Source organism: Ambystoma mexicanum, chromosome 5p, assembly GCF_040938575.1.
Source record: "Ambystoma mexicanum isolate Mex_15411 chromosome 5p, UKY_AmexF1_1, whole genome shotgun sequence".
In the NCBI taxonomy this organism is placed as follows: Eukaryota; Metazoa; Chordata; class Amphibia; order Caudata; family Ambystomatidae; genus Ambystoma; species Ambystoma mexicanum.
Genome location: NC_090930.1, coordinates 299,708,577 through 299,730,134, shown reverse-complemented (window position 1 = coordinate 299,730,134; position 21,558 = coordinate 299,708,577). Strand labels below are relative to the sequence as shown.

At 45.8% G+C, this 21,558-nt stretch overlaps 1 protein-coding gene across 2 annotated transcripts in view; it reads right to left on the bottom strand.

Moving 5' to 3' along the window:
* Positions 1–21,558, bottom strand: part of TBC1D8B (TBC1 domain family member 8B) — a 1,314,750-nt gene that overhangs the window by 54,008 nt on the left and 1,239,184 nt on the right. Inside the window, exon 18 of one of the 2 annotated variants that reach the window (XM_069612733.1) lies at positions 2,165–2,248. The exons of the other annotated variant lie outside the window; for it this stretch is intronic. Within the exon in view, the coding sequence (XP_069468834.1) occupies positions 2,165–2,248 (84 nt within the window). The remainder of the gene's footprint in view (positions 1–2,164; positions 2,249–21,558) is intronic. 2 annotated transcript variants of the gene reach the window in all.

Here is a 21,558-nt window from a genome sequence, read left to right as displayed (position 1 = left end):
CAAACCTTTTCAGAGTACTAACACTCCATATCATCCTTGGGTGGAGATTTAGATGTAGGTGGTGATAACTTGGGTGCTGGGCCATTCAAGCTAGTAACAGCCCAGAAGAATGTAGAAAATATGAGCACCATTACCATGGGCAACAATGCCATGACGCTTCTGTGCCAATATGATTAGAACCCTTAATTAGCACCCAGTCAAAACATCCACGGCGTGAATTTTTTATTTTTATTAAATAAAAAAGTGTCCTTTCAGGAAAAGATGGTCATGCGTGATGGGGCTGAATGCACATTAATGGAAGAAAATGTTCCCAAAGAAACACGGTTGTCATGTAAACCATAACAAGGGAGCCCATAAAGAACACATTCCTTACCTCCCAATAATGCTTATACTGATCATTAATCCTTCCAAGAACCGAATCCTAGATATTCTCTCTCCATCGCCAGGTGACTCTGTGAACTGTTTCAGCTACCCGGGGGCACAACACAACTCCACGTCAGCTCTGCCTGGCACTATTGAGCACCTAGATGCCAGAGGGGAACTCAGGCCAGTAGATACAGAGTCATCGTGCCCCATGACCTCAGTGCCACCCTGTATCTCTAGCACTCTGCACACTATTCAGCAAGAGGGAATGTGATGAGCAATCAGAGGAAGGACTAATCCATGAGAAAGAGCCTTGCATAAAAGTCGGGCACTTGTTCTTGTATTGAATACCTTTCTCTCACAGATTCCTCATTTTAGACTCCAACAGCACTACAGACACCTAGTGGAGGTGGGAGAGCGAGAAATCCACCTACACCAGAAAACTCTGGACAACTGCTCGGGCAAATCAAGCGTCCTGCACGGACAGGTAAACCAGGCAGTCATTTTTGAGAAAGGTGTGCAGTGGAGCCCACAGAGCTGCTTGGCATATATCTAAAACAGGACCACTCTAGATGGCAGTGGTGGCACGAGGCATCTGGTTGAATTAGTCTAAGACCATAAGGCACATCCTTTCCAGCCAGATCTTAACAATAAGAGTCTATTCCATCTGAAAAGGGCCAGTTTAGTAACAGCCACCCCACACAGCCATCAGCGTAGTCCACAAAGAGCTGGTCATCATTCCTGATGTCCATCACCTGAGAGAGCTAATCGCGGAGGGTGCACGGAGGGTCCGGCTAATGGAACCTCTCTACCATTTTAGAGTGATGTGGCAGAGGAAAAAGCATAGGAGGAGGGATCTTCTGAGAGATGAAATTCCAATACAACTTTGGGCAGGAAGAACTGCTTCGCTCTCAAAGATACTACCTTGGAGAAAAGAAAGCATGGAGGTTTACCCGACAGAGGCTGGAGCTCACTCATCTGTCTCCCAGAACTGTTGGCCACCAGGAAAATCACCTTAAGGATGAGCAGTCTTCTTCATTCTAAACATTCTGAATCAAGACTTGAACGAAATAGCAATTGATTGCAAGCAGTGAGAAAGCCAACAGTTTGGACGTTTGTGTAAGCGTGGGATTGGAATTTGCGGGGCACTGCCATAATGGTCATACATTGGCAACATTTGGAAAATAATGTGCGTACCTGGGCATATGAAGTCAGTGCCTGTCAAATGCCTGCCTAATACCTGTATGCAAGACAAAACAGTTGGCTTTGCCAATGCTTGTTATAACAGGACTTCCCTGCAAAGAACAGAGAAGAGGACACACATTGCTTATAAAAATCAATTGGGTAAAAGGACACTTAGGTAATACAGATTTATCACACCAGGAGCTCATTTATAGCTGCAATTAAACCATTAAGACAGAAGACTGCTTAGAAATAACACTGGCAGATCCTATAGATAATGAAGTCCGATGATACTGCATCATTGATCAATATCAAAGAGATCTCATGAGGGTGTGTGTTTGGCATTGTGGTGCAGGTAGTGAGTGGGAATGGCTAGAAAGGCATAGCATAGCCACAGATGGTTAATGGGCGGGTGAAAAGCCAAACACTCAAAAGCTGTGTGCCCCCCCTCACATCCCATCTCTCTTTTGTTGTACCTGATGCAATACTTTAGAGACCCACATAACTACGAACATTAAAACAGGCTGTAAACAATAATAAAAGGAACAAAGGAAAGGAGAACGAATCTCTTAATTCCCAAACAACAGAGGCGTAGAAAAAGAAAAGCATTTGCTCTGACCATTGAGCTGGCTGAAGTGTATGAGTTCTTCTTTGGAAAGCTTGGTGCCTTTAGAAGGGCTTAGGGATTCCACTTCTGTAAAGGCTGAAAGAAATCATTGAGAAAATGAATACAATAAATAGATGCTTCTAAAGTCAATGCATTGTACTTATGCCGTTCTCTCAATTGGTAGCAAATAAAGTGCCATTCTGATTCTGGTGAACTCAGATAACAGTTTCTTAAGTTGGCTATGAGGGCAAACAAAATTAAACACCTTTGGATGACATCTACCCCACTTGCAGCTTATTTTGTTTTTACTGTAGATCCATCCTTAAAAGCATTTCCACCACATTTTCAGACACTCCACACATTTCGAGGTGGGGGGTTTGATCCTGCTTAGATGGTGGTTGGCCCTTGCTACAAAATAGCAGCTACACGCTCAGAATGATGCTAAGTAGCATTACAACAAACCCTGCAGCCTATCACGTGATATGCCATTGTCTACTAAAAGAAGATAACATAGCTTTGAATCATGCACGAGGCTTTAATGAAGTCACACAACTTGGGCATCTTTTGCAGTTGTGTTTTTGTTTTGTTTTGATAAAAGCAAGAATGTAGTCGGGTGAGGGGGGAGACTGATACTATAGGTCTTAGACAAGAGGATGAATCACAAAGGCAGCTGCAAAAGGAACAAAAGAAGCACGAGCAAGAATCCATTTAACAAAGACCAGAGGGCACAAAGAAAAGCACGTGCTAAATGTATCTTATTTTGTGGGCTAAAACAGAAAATTGAGGTAATTGAACGATGGGGGATTTTTTTTAATTCATCATTATTTTGAATGTGGTGTTTTAGCCACCAATTATATCAAATGTTGCAAGTAATCAGCCATTCTATTTAGAAGTGTGACAAGGCAAGTGCTCTGACCTTACCAAGAGGGGGAGTCCTGCCCCAAAGTAATCCAGAAGTAGAAAAAATATATAACCTGCACTTCAAGTTAACAAGTAATTAGAGTAAGTTCTTATATACTTATGAAGGGGGCGGGGGGAGATGGCGGTGGGGGGTGGGGTCGGGGGAGTAGGCCATCAGGCGGTATGAAAGGCGGGCTTTTACTGACTTTCCAAGCCTGCGTTCCTTGCCACCTGATTGGCTGGCACCCCCCTGCCAGGGTGCTAATGAGTATTAATATATCATTAAGAATGGCAAATCTAATTGATTACATTTTGAGCGACTAGTTCAGCCAGGAAGGTGTGCAGGGGGCGTGAGTGTCCATCACTTGCAGACACTTTTCATAGTGGTGTTATTGTGGCAGCTTTCAGTGCCAGAGCTGTGCTTTTTCTCCCCCACACACAAAAATCGATTTCAGAAGTATTTAAGAACTTACTTTAATTACTTGTTAACTTGGTGTGCATGTTATATATTTTTTCTAAATTATTTTCCATTCATTTGGAGTGGCACTGACAGTGACCAGCACCCACAACCATCTACCTACTCAAGAAGTATGTCATTTTCAAAAATCTATTCGTTGACTAGCAAACATGCAACTACACTAGCGTTGAGTGAAGAAGAGGCCACCAGTATATTAGCACTTGTTAAAGACACTGGAAGGACCATACCAGCGTCAGAAAACCCAGATAGATTAATAAACAATATGGAAAGATTACTGAGAAAAGAAATTTCACAAAAACTAAACGCATCTACCCTCTCACAATACTTTAGGGCACACCACATACCGAGAGGACTTAGAATTTACTTGAGTCCTACTCTCTGCAAAGAGAATACTGATTTTGTTAAAAAATGGGAGCACATTTTAAACAAATGTTCTCTATACCTTAATCTTATTAACAATTGAGGAACTAGCAAAAATCATTATCAAAAAATGTCAAGTTACTCACCGTAGTAACTAGTCCCCTTTCCTCCATACTGTATGGGCGTCCCTTCCTAGGAACGGGAGACAGAACCTTTTTCACCAGAGAAGCCTTCTTCCCCTTTAAATGTAGGTAAAAGTATTTCCTCGTTCAGATGGAAAGCAGAGGGTACCTTAGGTAGGAACGCAGGACCACCATATCCCTGTGTAAAGTTGTATAGGGTTCTGAAGCCAGCAGAGCCTGGATCTCACGGACTCTGCGAGCAGAGGCGAGCCCTACTAGCAGAGCTGTCTTGATGGTGACCAGCCTGATGTCCGTGGACACCATTGGCTGGAAGGGTTTGTGTGCCAAAGCGCCCAAAACCTCATTGAGGTCTCACACAGGGTGTGGCTTCTTGATTGGTGGGTAAAGACTGGACCAGCACGCCAGATGTTTCATGACTATCAGGATGGAAGACGAGAAGACCTCCTCCTCCAAATTCCTGTAGGCCCCTTTGGTTGCCAGATAGGTGCGAGATGTGCCCACCTGTACGCCTGTGTGGGCAAGGTGTGCTGAGAAGGAGAGCACATCGTCCAGTGTGCACGTCAGGGGGTCGATCTCCTTAGAATCTGCCCAGTGAAAGAACCTGCTCCATTTACTCTTGTATTGGTTCCTAGTGACCTTGCTCTTAGTGCCCTGGATGATCTCCAGGTTAGCCCGAGACAGGATCAGGTGCTTGAGGGTGATCTGCTCAGGAACCCTGATGCAAGGGATAACTTCTGAGGAGCGGGGTGGAGCACCCTGTCCCCCTGCAGGGACAGGAGAGGTGCGGCACCCAGTGGAAGGTGAATTGGTGGTCTGTCCAAGAGGCTCAGCACTCCGAGAACCACCAAGCCAGCCACCAAGGCACCAACAGTATGATGCCGAGGTGACAAGCCTCCTTTATCTTGCGGAGTAGCCTGGGGATCAGGGGTGTGGGAGGAAAGGCATAGGCTGTCATGCCGTCCCATTGAATCTGCATAGTGTCACCCAGGGAGCCGGGGCCCTGTCCCTGCCAAGACTCAAACTGATGGCACTTCCTGTTCTTCCAAGAGGCAAATAGATCCACCTGAGGATGGCCCCATGTGTTGAAGACCACTTGTAGCACCTGGTCGTTCAATTGCCACTCATAATTGTCTGCTCCCACCCTGCTCAGCCGGTCCGCTTCCAAGTTGTCCTCCCTTGGGAGGTGCACAGCCCAGAGGTAGATGTTCTTTTCCCGGGCCCATTCCCACATGCTGACCGCTAGGTTGCACAAAGAAGGGGACCTATGCGTCAAAGTGTAAAGAACTCGACACTCAATTGTCCCAAAGATATACACAGTTTTAGGATAGTGAGCAAGAATGAAAACACTTGAAAGGATTGGTAGGTCATATTAGACAAGATAAAGACGAGGTTATTTTGGAAATGCAAATTTTACCAAAAGAACATTTTGAGAAAGAAGGTGAGCTTCAGAATGCTGAACAAGAGATAGCTAAAATGTTTAAAAAAAGAGACGAGCGAGACAAAGAGTTTAATGTACCCTCCTGCTTGTTGACATAGTACATGCTGCTGGAGTTCTCGGTCTGGATCAGGATGCTCCTGCCCCCGATGAGTGAAAGGAAGGCCCTGAGGGCTAGCCAGATGACTCTGAGCTCCAGCCAGTTGATATGCATCCCCTGCTCCCACTGGGTCCAAACCACATGGAGGCTGCGTCTGTCCAGAGTGGATCCCCAGCCCTCTAGGGAGGAGTCCGTAGTAATGATGACACGCGGAGCTGGCTGCCAGAAAGGCCTGCAGATTGCAGTCCTTGGACCACCATGTGAGGTCTGAGTGGAGGGAAGGCAGTATGCTGACTAGCTCTGTTTGGGAGCCCTTCTCCTGATTCCACGAGGCTGCGAAGTGCAGCTGTAATCTCCTCATCTTGTGTGTGGCACAGCCAAAAGGACCGCTGCCATGATATCCAGTAGGTGCTGGTACCACCAAGCCAAAGTCACTGTTCTGGTAAGGAAGTGCGTAGAGGCCCACTTGTTGGCCGTAATCTTGTCCTCCGAGGGAAAAACGTTCTCAGAAATGGTATCCAAGATGAGCCCCAGGAAGATGAGGCACTGCGTGGGCTGCAGCTGAGACTTCTTGAGGATGATGGTAAACCCCAGGTTGTGGAGTGTATTCATAAGCGCGGAGGAAGTGTGGACCACGCCCTCCGGGGTTCTCGCCCTGACGAGACATTCTTCCAGGTACGGGTAGACATGGTGGCCTTGGGCCCTAAGGAGGGCTGCCACTGCATTCATGAATCTGTTAAATACCCTGGGGGCTGAGTTGAGGCCAAAGGGTAGTAGTACCTTGTACTGGAAATGACAGCCCATGATCCCGAAGGAGTCATGGGGCTGCCAAATCGGGACGTGTAGGTAGGCGACCTTCAGATCCAGGGAGCACATCCAATCTCCCTTGTCTAGTGTCTCTGCAATGAGTGCTGGCGTAACCATCTTGAATTTTTGAAGAGGGAGGCACAGGTTGAGGGTGGATAGGTCAAACACAACTTTCAGGCTAGCCTGGTCTTCTTTTGTATTGTGAAAATCCTGAAATAGAAGCCTAAGCCTCTGTGGGAGGCTGGTACTTCTTCCACTGCCTGGCTCTCGATGAGCGACCGGATCTCTGCCAACAGAGTTGCTGTCCCAATTTGTGGGAATGTAGGAAAGGGAGGTATAGGTAGGCGGTACCCCGTGGATACTACTGAGAGGATCCAAGGGTCAGCAAAGTTCTGGCGCCATAAATGTACGCGAGAGGCTATCCTGCCCCCCACTGGAGAAACATGGACCCAGAGGGACAAGTCATGCCTTTTTGTTCTCTGAGGCTGCTGCTGAGGAGGGGGACTGGAAGAAGCCCCCCCCCCCTTTTGTTACTTGTGCCGGTGCTGACTCGGCGAGCAGTCAGGTTGTCAAGACCTCCATTCCTGGAATCCCCAGAACCTGCCAAATGCCTAGCTCTTATCGGAACGTTGATGCTACTGGGTGTACGTCTTGGGTGTGGCCTTCGTACGAATAAACTTCGCGGTTTGCAAGCTGTTCTTCTTATCCAATTCCTCATCGGTGGTAGAGTGGAAGAGGTCATTACCCTTGAAAAGGAAGTTCCAATATGTGATCCTGGACATCAGGGTTGAACTTAGTTGCCCGAAGCCAGGCCATCCTTTGCATGTCCGTGGCGATGCAGATGGCCCGGCAAGAGGTGTCCATGTGGGCCACTGTGGACTCCATGATGTCCTGCGCTACATGCTCGGCTTCTCCTAGACCTGCCAGGAGTTCCGGAAGGAAGTCCGCTATTTTCCGCCACAACCTACGGTTAGCGGCAGCAAGCATGGCATCCACATTGGCTTAATGCAGGTGCAGGGAGGAGTTGGAGTACAGCTTTTTTCCGTACGCCTCCAAGATCTTCTCCTTGTCTAGCAGCGCTGAGGACGAGTTGGTCGAGGACGACTGAGGCTTAGAGTAGAGTGACGTTGCAGCGATCACCGAAGAGTGCGGTTGGGGGTGCATTGATAGCAAGAGTGTATCACCCTCCAGCTGTCTATGCTTGGCATCGAGGCGCCGATTGACAGGCTGGGCCGAGTGTGGCATGAGCTACCCTTTCTTGGCCAGGGCGACAACATCCTCCTGCATCTGGACACCCATCTTGGTAGGGGGTCTCATGGAGAGGCCTTCTGCCAAGACTCCCTCCTCGGGATGCTCTACCTCTGGATGAGGAAGGCCCAGGTATTCTGCCAAACCTGCAAGCCTGTCGTAAAAGGCCTTCGCTGAAGACGGCGTGTCAGGGTCCTCCTAGTCGTCTGTATCTGCAACGGTGGCCGGCTGGTCCGCAGCGATAGGAGGGGTGCTGGGGGCAGTGGGCTGCGTTGTGGAGACCAGAGCCGGAGGCTGCTGCAGAGGCTGGCTCAGAACTGGCTGCACTGGGGGCAGATTCGAAGGAGCCAGAAGCGGGGGCTGCGCTGGGGCCTGTGGTGTCGGAGCCATGGGAGGAATGACTATGGGCACCTGTGGAGTGACTAGAGAGAGCAAGTCCCTGACTGCATCCCTTAGGATGGCCACCATCTGGGGGGTTCGCATCAGCCCCAATAACCTTTTAAAAAACCTATCTTCGGAGGCAGGAGATACTGACGGAGTGCCTGGGGGCTGCTGGGGCCGGAAGTTGCAGGGGGAACCTGCCCTGCACTACTGACGGATACACTGTAGGCCACATACCTGGTTGACACCAGTCCCACCTTGAAACTTGTTCACCCGCCTGCTCTGTTCCTAGGAGTGGCATTGGATGAGCAGCCATGATGTCTGACGCAGCAGCCATTTTGTCGGGCTGCGTGCCACCTGCCAAAGTCATGGTGCATGGCCCGCCATACACAGCCTCAACCCAAAACTCTTTGTGTTGGAACACGAGGCCTATCCCACACCTCAGGTCTAGGCCTGGAAGGCGTATCGCCCTTGGCATTGTTGCCAGTAGTGCTGCATGCAAGCGGCCCCTCTGACATGGAGCCGGTAACTAGGGCGTAGCCCCTCGGGTGTACAACCCGTCCGAAGACCCCTCAGCCGAAGGGCCGGTAGCTGGGTTAGCCTTGGTGCGTGTGCTGTAACGGAACCCCAGAGGTTCCTCCCGCTTGGGCGTTTCCTCAGGGAGGAGTCACCCTTACGGGGTGTGATGGAAATTAACGGCCCTCCCTTGGGCCTCGATCTCTGCTTGACAAACTTCTTCAAGTCCTCTGGAGGCAACGGTTCGAAGAGCTCCCTCCAACTAGCTAGCCTGTTCTTCAGTGCGCGTGGCGTAAGAGTCGGACGCAGTGCAACCTTCCCAGCTCTGGTCAGGGCCAGGGCAACAGAGGCAAAGAGCGTGGGGGTCAGACATGGGAAAGAGTCCCTTGCAGGCTGGACACCTGCCGAAGCCCGCTGAAGTCGACATGCACCGGGGAGGAGCATGCCACCGGAGGTCCAAGTACCTAGATTACAAAGAAGACAAAAAGATAAGAGAAGAATCCGGGGAAGAGCGCAAGAAATTACATGGCAAGGCCAAACCCAGGAGCGCTGGTGAAATAAGCCCGTTCCTGTCGAGGCGGAAAAGGGGACCGAGGAGTGGCACCAGTGGGACGTGTCAGGGTAGCGCATAGTACCAGGGCCGCACCCTGACGCGCCTCTAAATTTAAAGGGGAAGAAAGATTTTCTGGTGAAAAAAGGTTCGGTCTCCCATCCCTAGGAAAGGACGCCCATACTGTATGGAGAAAAGGAGACGGGACGTAAGAGTATTGACTGTGAAATTACCAAACTTAAAGACAAACTGAGTTCTCTACTGACTGTTAGGGAGAATTCTCTGTTTAGGCTGAATTTCCTAACCTAGTGAGTCCCCCAGCAGCTTTGCTGGATTTTTGGGGTTTATTTTTTTCTCCTGCCAAGAGTGAGACTCTTTTACCCTCTTTTACTCCATAGGGCTTCATGTGTTTTTGTGTTGTGTGTTACACAGCACCCTCAGTGCAGGAACACAGGGGTGTCATAGTGACCCCAAGTATAGACTCCATACCCTGGGACTGACTACTGTCTCCCAGGGCATGTAAAGTCACCATTGACTTTACTAGTCTCAAATTCTGAACAGAACCAGTACAAACCATCATACTGTGGACGTACTGGCCAGGGCAATTCGATTGCTCCAGGGTCTGTTAGTCGAGGGGGCACGTCTCCGTCCCCCCTGATCGAGTTTTGGCTGGTGGCAGTGGATACTACTTTTTATATTTGACCGCAAATATTTTCCTATGGGATTTTCCCATTGTTCAAGGCTACCAACTTTAATTATTTAATTCCTATAGCCTCGAACATACCGCCGGTTTATTTATTTAATATTAATTCTCCGGTTGGTATTTTTTGCCAGAACTCTGTTCTAAAATGGCATTTGTGTTCGCTTCTGTGACTCCAACCAGAGTTGAGCCCTTTGTTCCACTTTTTGGCGGGCTTCTCCACAGAAGCCTCCAAAAGTGGTGCCACTCTGTCTGGGTACCACAGGGGGCGTTGGAGGGGGTTTAGGCACCCTGGACTGAGTTACCTTGGTAACTCAAGTCGCACTCTTGTGTGATTGGCCCTAGTGGTGAGCCGGCCGGCTCACCACTTAGCATGTTTGAATGACAGCTAGGATGAGTGAATGGGGGTATGCTGCATAAAAGCAGGGCTTTGGGGACTTGAACTTTAGAAGTCGCTACAGGACCCAAGAATCCGACGAGGGAAAAGCTGAGCTGACCTGCTACGACGACACCACCGGTGGAGCCCTGCTGAACCGTCTCACCACTTTTCCCAACGACAGACGAGATCTCCAGCCCGGAGAGTCTTCTTCCTTCGACTGGTGGGGATAACCAGTCTGCTTCCTTTTTTTCGCTTCCTGGAGCATCTCGTGGCCGCATTGCCTGTGCCAAGCACCCCGGCAACCGGGATACCACGTTTTACCACTACCGCGAATCAAAGGGTAGTACCTTTAACCGGAAAACTCTGCGGCTGGTTTCTTCCCTGGCAGTGCAACGACCTTCAGCTTTCCTCCAAGTCGAGATCTTCTCTTCTCCTGGACAACACTGCAACTTGCACCCGCTGCCAGGAACAACTGCTTCCGCTGGAGGATCCTTTCCACATAAGGTACAGTGTTCCGCCTGGCTTCCCTTGCAACCGACTGTACGGGGTAGATTTAGCCCGCGGCTTTCGAACCTGGGTTAGCCTGGGACACCCTGGCTAAACTTTTCCGAGCCTAACTAAAACCTTTCTGAACTCCCTGCAAGACCTTTTAAGCCTGTTGTCATTGTGTGATCTTGGGTGCATTTGTGCTCTGCTCTCTCCAAGATTGGGCCCGGCCTATGGACTTTGGCTCACAAGTAACTGTTGACTTTCCTGCCTTGCTTAAGAGTTCCTAAGTATTAGTGTGGTGTATTTTCCTACATTCTGCCTTTTTCCCCTCCCTTTTCCGTTAACTTATTGGAGTGCCATCTATAGTTAAGCACTCACCTCTGTCTGGAAATAAGTGGTGTTAACTAAGACTTGTCTGATAAGGAATAAGGGATGTATATATAATAATAGTAACTGTGTTGATAGTGATTTACAATAATAATGCTGGAGTGTTTCAGTGTGTTTTTAGATGAATAATTGTATACCTTGATACCAAAGCTCTGGGTCAGTGTTTGCTTGTGCTATTGTGTCTGAGTGCCTATTGTGTATACTTTGCATACTGCCTAACTCTTCTTGAGGGAAGTCTGACTGCTCAGCCACAGCTACCAGGTAAATCGGGGTGGTACAGACTGCTACCAAGTGGGTTTACAGTAACACCTCTAGTCCTAAATCTTTTGCAGTATTCCCAAAAGGAACTGCACAGGTTTCTGCCTAATACTGACACAAGAAGATCTTCATAAAATCTTACAAGACACTAAAGGCACGTTAGATTCCTTCCAAAAAGATAGTGAATAATGGAAAATTAGAAAATTCAGAAGAGATACTCTGGACTATTCGAAAAATATAGTTTACTCTTGGCAAGAATATTACCAGCAAACAAGGCCATACATAGGACCTCAACAAGATAGGACCTCACCAAGATAGGACACCAAGACCTAACACCACATGGAGTGATCCATCAAGTGATGCATCAAGCAGTTGGAGAGAACACACTTCCACACTAACCACAACCACAGTAAGGTAAATACCAACAGACACATTAGAGAGTACACAAAAAGACCCAATCCCTTCTGGGGGCTTAGCCTCAACTTCAACGAATGGACACCATGTTTTAGGGCAAGGACACAAAAAAACACACAGCCAAAAAGAAGTTTGTGGGCTGGTAGTAAACAATTCCAACCACAAATTCACTAAACAACAAATGGACTTACTGAGTTTATGACTCTAGTTCGTACCCCACAAACAATTCCACATTGTTCGAAGAACAAATTAAACTATCTAAACTGACCAGAAAAATGCAGCATAAACTGTTCTTCGACTTACTACCTCCCATGGATGAAAGAGCCAAAAGGTTTGATTGCCTAGAATTAAAACCTAAAAGCACTTTCAATCCGAATGTTACAAATTCTGCCCTAGAACCTTTTAGGCAAAAATGGATAAAGACCTAAAATCTATAAAAATTCTTTGATCTGTGGCAACGTAACATCAGGAAACACCAACAAACTACTGCGTCAATTAGCAGAAGACCCCATCATCGTAATTAAACCAGCTGATAAAGTGGGTGCAATTGTCATTATGGACACCAAGAAATGCATTACAAGTTGTATGGATCTTTTCAGTGATGGAGATACTCATCTCCTCTAATGGCCCTACAGAGACTATACAACCTATTATCTCTAATTTATTAGAAAAAGCTTTGGTGGTACAGTGGAACACACAAAAAACAAAATAATTCCCTACGAATCAAAACGTCAGTCTTTTTTGGACTACCTAAGATTCACAAAAACCTAACCAACCCACTGCTGAGACCAATTGTTGCGGCATCTGACAGCATTTTTGATCCGCTGTCTAAATACCTGCAGACGATATTACAACCAATTGTCAAACAAAATATCCACATACTTAAGGGATACCACTAACTTTCTTAACACCATAACATCATTGACAAGTATCCAATTGGACTGGATGCTATTTACTTTAGACATCCAAGGTTTATACACTTTGATCCCCCATGGAGATGGGCTAAGTGCCCAAGAATGGATCTTACTACAAGAGGATTATGTACAATCTAATTAAAAGCTTCATACTTTAACAAAGATCATACAGTAGAATAGTTACTTTCACTTTGTTAAGAAACACTACCTTCAAATCTCAGACACATCGATGGGTTCTGCGATGGCACCGGCCTTTGAAAACTGTTTATGTATGCCTTCTTGACGAAACACATTTTAGAACAGAGGGAATGAGCATATAAAATAATAGTATGGAAGAGGTACATAGAAAGATTTCAATTCCTGTCAGTGGGGCCTTTCAGGAGCTGAAGATATTGTCTAACATATCTCAATTCTTGTCACCCCAGAATTCAATGTACTCTAGAGTCCGGATCTACTATTCATTTTCTAGATGTTGAAATTACCTTAGCTGAGAACAGACTTATCACATCGGTATACCGTAAACAAAAAGACGTCAATAATACGGCACATTACGCCTGTTTCCAACCAAGGCAGCTCAAGGATAATTTACCTTTAAGTCAGTACATGTTAGGTTATGTTAAAGGTGCTTATATAGCGCACCGTCACCAACTTAATTGGTCCCCAGGTGCTCTGGCGGAACTGTAAACTGGAAGGACGGGTAGGGTTAGTCGGGAGGAGGGGAGCAGGAGAGTGGGAGAAGTGATATGCTGTTGGCAGCTTCAGTTCGGTATACACCGAGTGCTGGGCTTTGGTGCTAGTATCGGATCGGGCGAGACCTCGAGTGCTGTAGGTGATGTTTATGTTTTGTTGATGGGGTGTGGTAAAGTGTGTGCCGATTGCTGGGAGAGCAATGATTCTGTGGCTTTGTGTGGTTTAAGTATGTATAAGATTGAGGGTTGGGTTAGTGGGGTCTGTATCCTGGTCAGGTACTTCTGATTCTGTTAGAGTTGTGTCCCTGTGGGTTGGTTTGATGCTGGATCCTCGTGGGTCGACTCGCTTTGTTGGTGCTGGGCTGACCCCGCTGTATCATAGTGATTATTGTTTGGATTGATAGGTGCGTCTGAACCTTTTCATCGGGTGTGGGACTGGGTTGGTAATACCTATTCTCTTGTTATCTAGTGTGACACTGGTAAGCTGAGATTTTGAATGGTTATGGGTCAGAGTGGTGTTGATGTGGTGTTCTAGTGCTTCCGTCTTGGTGAGCCTGTGTATTCAGTCGTTCGTTTCCTCCTGTACATGAGAATCAGACAGATCGTAGCTGATAATACAACAAACGAGATTGAAGCCAATACAATTACTGAGAGATTCAAGGAAAGAGGCTACCCTGAGCCAATACTAGATAAGGCGAAAGAGAGTAGCAACATGCTTAACAGACAAACCCTACTGCAACCCAAAATAGGCAAAGAGGAACCCCATCTGATGCATACTATAAAATACTCAAGATAAGAGTGCCCAAATCAATAGGATGCTTAAGAACTGGCAAATCAATGACCCACAACTGTCAAAACTCTTCCCCAAAACTTCAATGATAACTTTCTGCCTATTTGTTATGTTAAGGGACAATCTAGTCAGAGCAAAGAAACAAGACAAGATAGGACAAATACAATTGAGTAAACCGAAATGTGTTTGTAAACTTCACTTAGTCTTTTATCTTTTGTGAGACAGAGATCTCGTGACACGTAGCATCAGACAATTTGAGACATGTTATACAATATCCTAATCCAACCATACGCAAGTGCAGGTCATTTAATGTCAATATTTACAAAAGAAAATGATGTCATAAAGCCACAACGTCAGACGTAGATGACGCACTATTCATTGCGGGCATCTTGAGCAGTTTGCGTGATGTGGGACTGCTGTAGATGACACTGCAAGGTACATTAGGCTTTTGAGCGTAAGGTAAGTTCATACTTTTTAAATGGAGAGCTAATAGTTACTCCATAACAAAGAATTTGATCAATGATTCTTTTATCCTGATCTTTTTTAGACCAAACTGCCGTAATTGGAAGAACTGGCAAACGACAATTGGTAGAATGGGCCAACTTCCATTTTACATTAAGGCACACTACACCCATCGGTGGTCAGTATTCTACCTAGTTTATGAGCTCAAATCAGTGTTAACTAATGATCGGATCAGTTGGAAAATCACTCATGACCATTGACAGTCTGTATTGTATGATTTAACAGGTGACACATATAGATAAGGATCTGGTCTGCATCCATTCGCTAACCAATGAAAGAAGGCAGGAAAACGCTAGTCAACAAGGTATGCTTATAGATACAGTATAATGGGTGGACATTTTTAACATTTCTGATATTGGACTTAAGCTCTTGCGACATTTGAATATAGCACAGATCATTTTATATTGCAGCAGTGGACTCTGGATATCCCTGCTGACCGCATGAACATAATACAATATTGCTGACATGCGGTACCTGTGGCACCAAGTTAATGAAATTGAGTTCATTTCAACTGGGCATATATGCCAACTAGATGCAATGTATTGAGGTACAATAGTAAAACTAAGATCTAATCTGTGACAATTTGTGATGGGTACAAATTGACACAGTGAGTGCCGTGGAACTAACAGACTTGGACAAACACAAAAGTCCTCAATGATGAGTGTGTGCTACCAAATTAAATGTAGAATTTTGAAAAACATAACAAAATTTTAAAATGTTTATTGTGTACTTAGTCATTAGATACATCATACAATTGGAAGAAGTAGAAATTCACCAACAATAAGTGCTCCTGAGGAAGGGCATGACCCTAAACACGTAGGGATCATTATTCTAATTTGTTTTGGGTAAAAACAAAATATATATAATATGTATATATCAAACACAAATTTTAGCCATTTTATGTGCGCTATCTCATTAAAGAACTGGTGCTGCTGGGCTAGAGCAGGCTATGCTCACTATATGGCAAAACAGGTTACCACACAGTCAGAGTTGATTAACCAACTGTGCACATGAAACCAAAATTGCCCAAGCACTCAAGACCAAATTGTGTTCCTAAAAAATGTTTTTATTCATATCAAGAAAGGTGCATAGTATAAAAGCGTACATTTACCAGATTGGGCAGACCAGGTATCATGCAGCACTCACCCACAGCAGGTGGAAAATGGCATGTGGTCCGCACGGCTCGCTAGCATCCTCAGGCTTGTAATTGTTCCAAACTTTCATTCCCTCTTGTGTTTATGACCGCGTAAGCCGAGCGGTGACCTCCGCCTCGCTAAACATTGCGCATCACATGGTTAACGTGATGTTAAAGCTATCACAAACTCTATGGCAACTTCAAAAATGGAGTCTGCCATGTTGGAATGTCCGAAACAAGTGAGTTTCTCATGACATGGGAGTCCAAAAGATTAAGTAGCCAATGCTACTACCATGTGCACAATGTACAGCAAAAGGCTTTAGCCCACCATCCAGTTTTACTCCATAAATAACATATGTAAAATTACACAAGTTCATCGGGCTAGTGTGCTTTTCATATTGTGTTTGCCGTTTTGCTTCAGGTTTAATTCCTTTCGCTACAGCAATTAGACCTCAGGGTGAGTGAAGTGCATGTGAATGTAAGCAGCAGCTATTGCTTCTCAAAGTGCCCTGCTGTAAGTCACTTTCAGTGTTCAATTGTATTTTCTCACAGCAAGTAAATGCACTCCACAATGTTCTAATTGGCATAGATTAAGTCATCATCAGGTTTATGGGGGAAACAATATCACTGTTTGTTTTCTATGTAGGTGCATGTGAGCGGGAGAGTGGTTGAGCGTATGCTTGTGTGCATGAGTGTGTGTATACCATGTGAAATTTGTTTTTAGCGTGTCAATACAGATATTTAATTTGGTTACATGTCCCAATAAAGGAGTTGCATTGTGCATATTTTTCTTTTAAAACAGGATGCCTGGTTGAATGGCAATAGACTACATGTAAATCCGCTGCAGAATGTGCACTCAGCCTCTTGTGGGCAGCCATTTTAGAATAAAGCTTTGCCACTTTATAGCACAAAGATACTGATTAAAGGAAATCTGGCATTGCTCTGCTGAGGCTACATCCTCACTGAAAGTGAAAACAGTGCCACATGCCTACGCAGATAAGCCAGAGCGAGGGAGACTCCTGCTTCTGTGGTACAGTCCTTGACTCCAGATAAAAGGAAAGCCAATTGATTTGAGTGGAGAAGCTCAAAAGTATATTGTGCTCCAAGATCCTACCTTACCCCGTGCTCAAAATGTGGGGAAGGGAGACCCAGGCTACCGCATCTTGACATATTTGAAAACACCTTTTCTTGAAAACTATCCCACACCATTTTTGTATTAGTAATAAGGATTGGCAAAAGGTTTTTCATAGTATAGGCCCTTTTATTTGACAACGCCACTAGGACTTCCTTATTTTTTCACTTGATGGTAGACGCTTGCTCCCATCTTAGATTTTGGTTTAGATTAGGTGCTTTTCCAACCTTCATACAGTTTAATAAACACCCTTGAACTGTGATCACTTGTGTCTGTCTTTACTGTTGCCACCATGAGTTTCTTCCATATGGTGTCAAGTATGGGATGCGACTCAACTGAAACTAATTGGGGAACCCTACAATTTCAAAGACTTAGCGATAGAGCCTCTAACCCTTTCATCACCTAGGAATAATTTTTATTTTTATTTTATTTTTTTATTGGCAATTTTATGGTTATACCAATGATAAACCTTTAAGCCAATTAATCCAGTATTTTAAAAATCAAGTTCATTTTACCTATACAACCTCGAGTCAGTATCAAGTTCCGATGTTTCTTAAAAATCATCCTCGTGGTCTATAAATCAGCCTGCAAAGAATCAATAGGGTTCGATATCTGTAGCAGTAGGGAAGCAACTATCCCCCCTAGGAAAATAGGAATGATTCCAACAGACTTGGTTTTGATACCCCCTACAGAGTGCTACATAAGATTAGCCCAAAAAGCTGGCTTAGCATGGAAATTGGGGATAGATGCCTTAGCAGACATTATTGATCCCAATTTCTGGGGAGATGTGAAGGTTCTTTTAAAGAATCATGGTGAAGTCCCTTTTGAGGTATGTCAGGGAGATCAAATTGCCCAGGGAATGTTGGAAAGAGCTACATTTCCTCAGTTTAAAGAAAAGACCAGTACACACATCCCCTTACCTGCCCCTCTGAACCTGTTGCCGATCATAGAAGTCCCCTTTTCAAGAATTGCTATGGACATAATAGGACCTCTAGAGACATCTAAACTAGGAAATAAGTATGTCCTAGTGATCATAGACTATGCAACCCGATATCTCGAGGCATTCCCATTGCGAAACAATACCACACAATAGATCCTTAAACATCTTCTACAGTATTTCTCTAGGGTTGGCTTTCCCAAGGAAATACTAACAGACCAAGGTTCGGAACTTATGAGCAAGCTTATGGCCGAAGTCAAAGAGCTACTCCACATTACCACCTTGCGAACTTCTGTGTACCATCCCCAGACCGATGGCTTGGTAGAAAGATTCAATAGAATCCTGAAACTAATTTTATAGAAATGAGTGGACAAGGATGGGAAAGACTGGGACCGAATGACCGCATGTGCACTATTTGCAGTAAGGAAACCCCCCGAAGGCTTCAATAGGTTTTTCTCCCTTTGAGTTACTCTATGGAAGAGAACACAGAGATGTCCTGGACCTGCTCCGGGAAACCTGGGAAGAATTAGAGGAGGCACCCATTCCAATCTCACAAACTGCCACTACAATGCGAGAACAAATTAAATTGGTTCGAGACTTAGTTTGCACTCATATGGGAAAGGCCCAAAGTCAACAAAAGGCCAGTTGTGATAAGAAAGTAGAATTAAGATAATCCTCTATAGGACAGAAAGTACTGGTCCTCTTACCCACCTCAGAAAACAAACTTGTGTCCAAGTGGCACAGACCTTATGAGATAATAGAACGAACAGGACCTTGCACATATAAAATAGCTAAACCAGACAGGAAACAAAGTTCACTTGTAACATAAACCGCCTGAAGGAGTGGTAAGAGAACCCACCAGTCACCCATGCCAAAGAGTTAGCCTGCCTGGTTCCGGAAGACAGGATAACTTTGATTTTTAATTCCTCCCAAGTTATCTATTCAACAGAGAGATGATCTGATAGATGTAGTTTAATTTCCCGATGTATCCTCAGAAAAACCAGGAAGAGTGTAAGGTACATATCACTACATTTGAACGCCTGAAGGTAAAGTGGTTCACTTAAAACCATAACGTCTACCAGATGCCCGTAAACAGAACTTGATTGAGGAAGTCAACAAAATGTTGAAAGACAATATTATTGAGCCCTGCTCAAGTCCATGGTCCTCTCCTATCGTGTTGGTCACTAAACCTGACCATTCCGGGAGATTCTGCATAGACTTCCGTCAAGTTAACACTATATCAGACATCAATGCTTATCCCATGCCACGCATGGATGATCTAATTGATGAACTTGGCACAGCCACTTTTCTATCGACCCTGGATTTGACAAAAGGGTACTGGCAAGTACCCGTATATGGGCCAGACTTTATGCCAGAACCCAATCTTAAAGGTAGTTGACTTTGCAAAGTAGTTTGCGTTTCTGACATATGCCTCCCTTACAGGGTTAGGCGCCGCCCTGTCCCAAATTTGCGACAGACTATAACATCCTATACTATAGCTCATTTACATATTGTTCTCACGTGAAAAATACGACTGTGGTAGAACTTGAGCCCTTGGCATCAAATGGGCCATTATTCATCTTAGGTATTACCTATTGGGATGAAAGTTTACACTCATTGCAGACCACTCACCCCTAGTTTGGATTAGCCAATGCAAAGAGTCCAACCCTCAAGTCATGCAATGGTTTCTAGACCTACAACCCTATTGTTTCACGGTGGAACACCGGAAAGGAAAAGATCAGGGAAACTGTAACGCTCACCTGATTCTCGCAGAGGCGCCGGTCTTGACTGGGCGACTACCGTATCTTCAAAGGTGATGTGTAGCACCCGGTTGGCTCTTTGGGCTGGACCTCTGTGCACTGTATGCCTGACGTGTAGAGTAAGATGTCTTAGGTAAGTGAATGCCGAGCTCTCCATCTGCCTCGGGGCAGGGTGCTGTAACCAGTTTCTTCACTGGATAGGTAGCGCAGGCCTCTTGACTTCAGAGGACTGCTGTCCGTCGTTTACTGCACGAACTGTAAGTTTCGAGTCATTCAAATGTCTTTAAAGTCTTTAGTAATGATGTCTCTTGTTTTGCAGGGTTCCGGCGATGGCGGATGACGGGCTGAAGTGAGTTGAAGATGGAGCCCGTGTGATGAATAGAAGCGCCTGGAAGCACGTAAGTAAGCGCTTGTTGCCTGCTTCACTATGCGCTCTGTCTTTTTATTTTGCAGGTACGAGTTCGGAACGGCTGCAGGGTGCCGGAATACCCACTGGATTAGATGTGGAAAGGAGTAATGGCACGTGAGTATTAAAGTTCCCCAATGTCTTTAAACGCACCTTGTTTTGTCTTTCAGATGCGGGATGCAGCGCCGAAGGCCTCCGGAGCGTGCGAAGAGTTGGTAAACTTTTGTCTTTCAGATGCCGGAATGCAGTGTGAAGACCTCCGGAGCGCACGAAGAGTAGGTAAGCCTTTGCCTTTCAGATGCCGGAATGCTAACCTGTTCTTTCTTGTCTTATAGGTGTTGCTGAAGACTGGATTCAGGATGGTAAGCCTTTGCCTTTCAGATGCCGGAATGCTAACCTGTTCTTTCTTGTCTTTATAGGTGTTGCTGAAGACTGGATTCAGGATGGTAAGCCTTTTTCCTTAGGCCCAGGACCAGATGCAGAAGACACGATGAGCGTTCTGCTGCAGAGGTTGCAGAATAACGCAAAGCAAGATTCATCCACCGGGTGTTGTTTAAATAGCCTCCTGTAGTGCTTAGGTGTCTCCTTCCACAGCCACGCCTAAGTAAGAAAAGAGTTCCTGGTAAGAAAAGAGTTCCTACCTTCCAGAAGAGTTCCAGTGTTCTAAATCTAGGGAGTGGCTCCAGCCCCACCCAACAGGAAAAGTAGTTCCAAACAGAAGAGGATCAGAGGCTCAACTGGCAGGCAAGTAAGCAGCATGGTCTGCTGAAGGTAAGTCCACCCAAGCACTATGAGCCCTGCGCTTCCAGCGCTGGGACTGGGCATATTTATGAGCCTGGTGCCACTGGCGCCAGGACTGGGTCCAAAAGGTCCCAATTGGGACTGGTTGGCACTCGGAACCTGGGTTATGGATCTGCTTCCAAGGGAGTTGGGAAAACCCTGACCTTTTGGAAGCAGAGATCATGACAGTACCCCCCCTCAAGGCCCCTCCCAAACCGGGCTTCTCCGGGGGTTTTGGCTTGTCAGGAAATGTTCGGTGAAATCTTTTGATTAGGCGAGGAGCGTGGACATATTCAGCAGGTTCCCAGGATCTCTCTTGGGAGCCGTAGCCTTTCCAGTCAATTAGGTAGAATAGCTTAGATTTGGAGATCTTGGAGTCCAGAATGCTTTTGACTTCAAACTCGAGTTCTCCATCCACTAGGATAGGTTTTGGAGATTTAGTTAGTCGGGTTTGAGGTTGCACGGGTTTTAATAGAGAGACGTGGAAGACCGGATGTATCTTCATGTGCGGGGGCAAGTCCAACTTGACCGCTACTGGGTTTACTATGGTAGTGATGGAATAGGGACCAAGGTATCTTGGGTTGAATGTGCGTGGCCCTTTTAGAGATAGATATTTGGTGGATAACCAGACTTGATCCCCTACTTGATAGTGAGGGGCTTCCTTCCGATGTTGATCTGCTCCTTTCTTGTATTGTTCTTTAGCCCTTTGAAGGTGAGAAACAGCTTCCTTAAAGGCTTGGGTGATTGTAGAATGCAGGTAGTCTACTGCTGGTGTTTCAAGATCTTGGAGGGGATC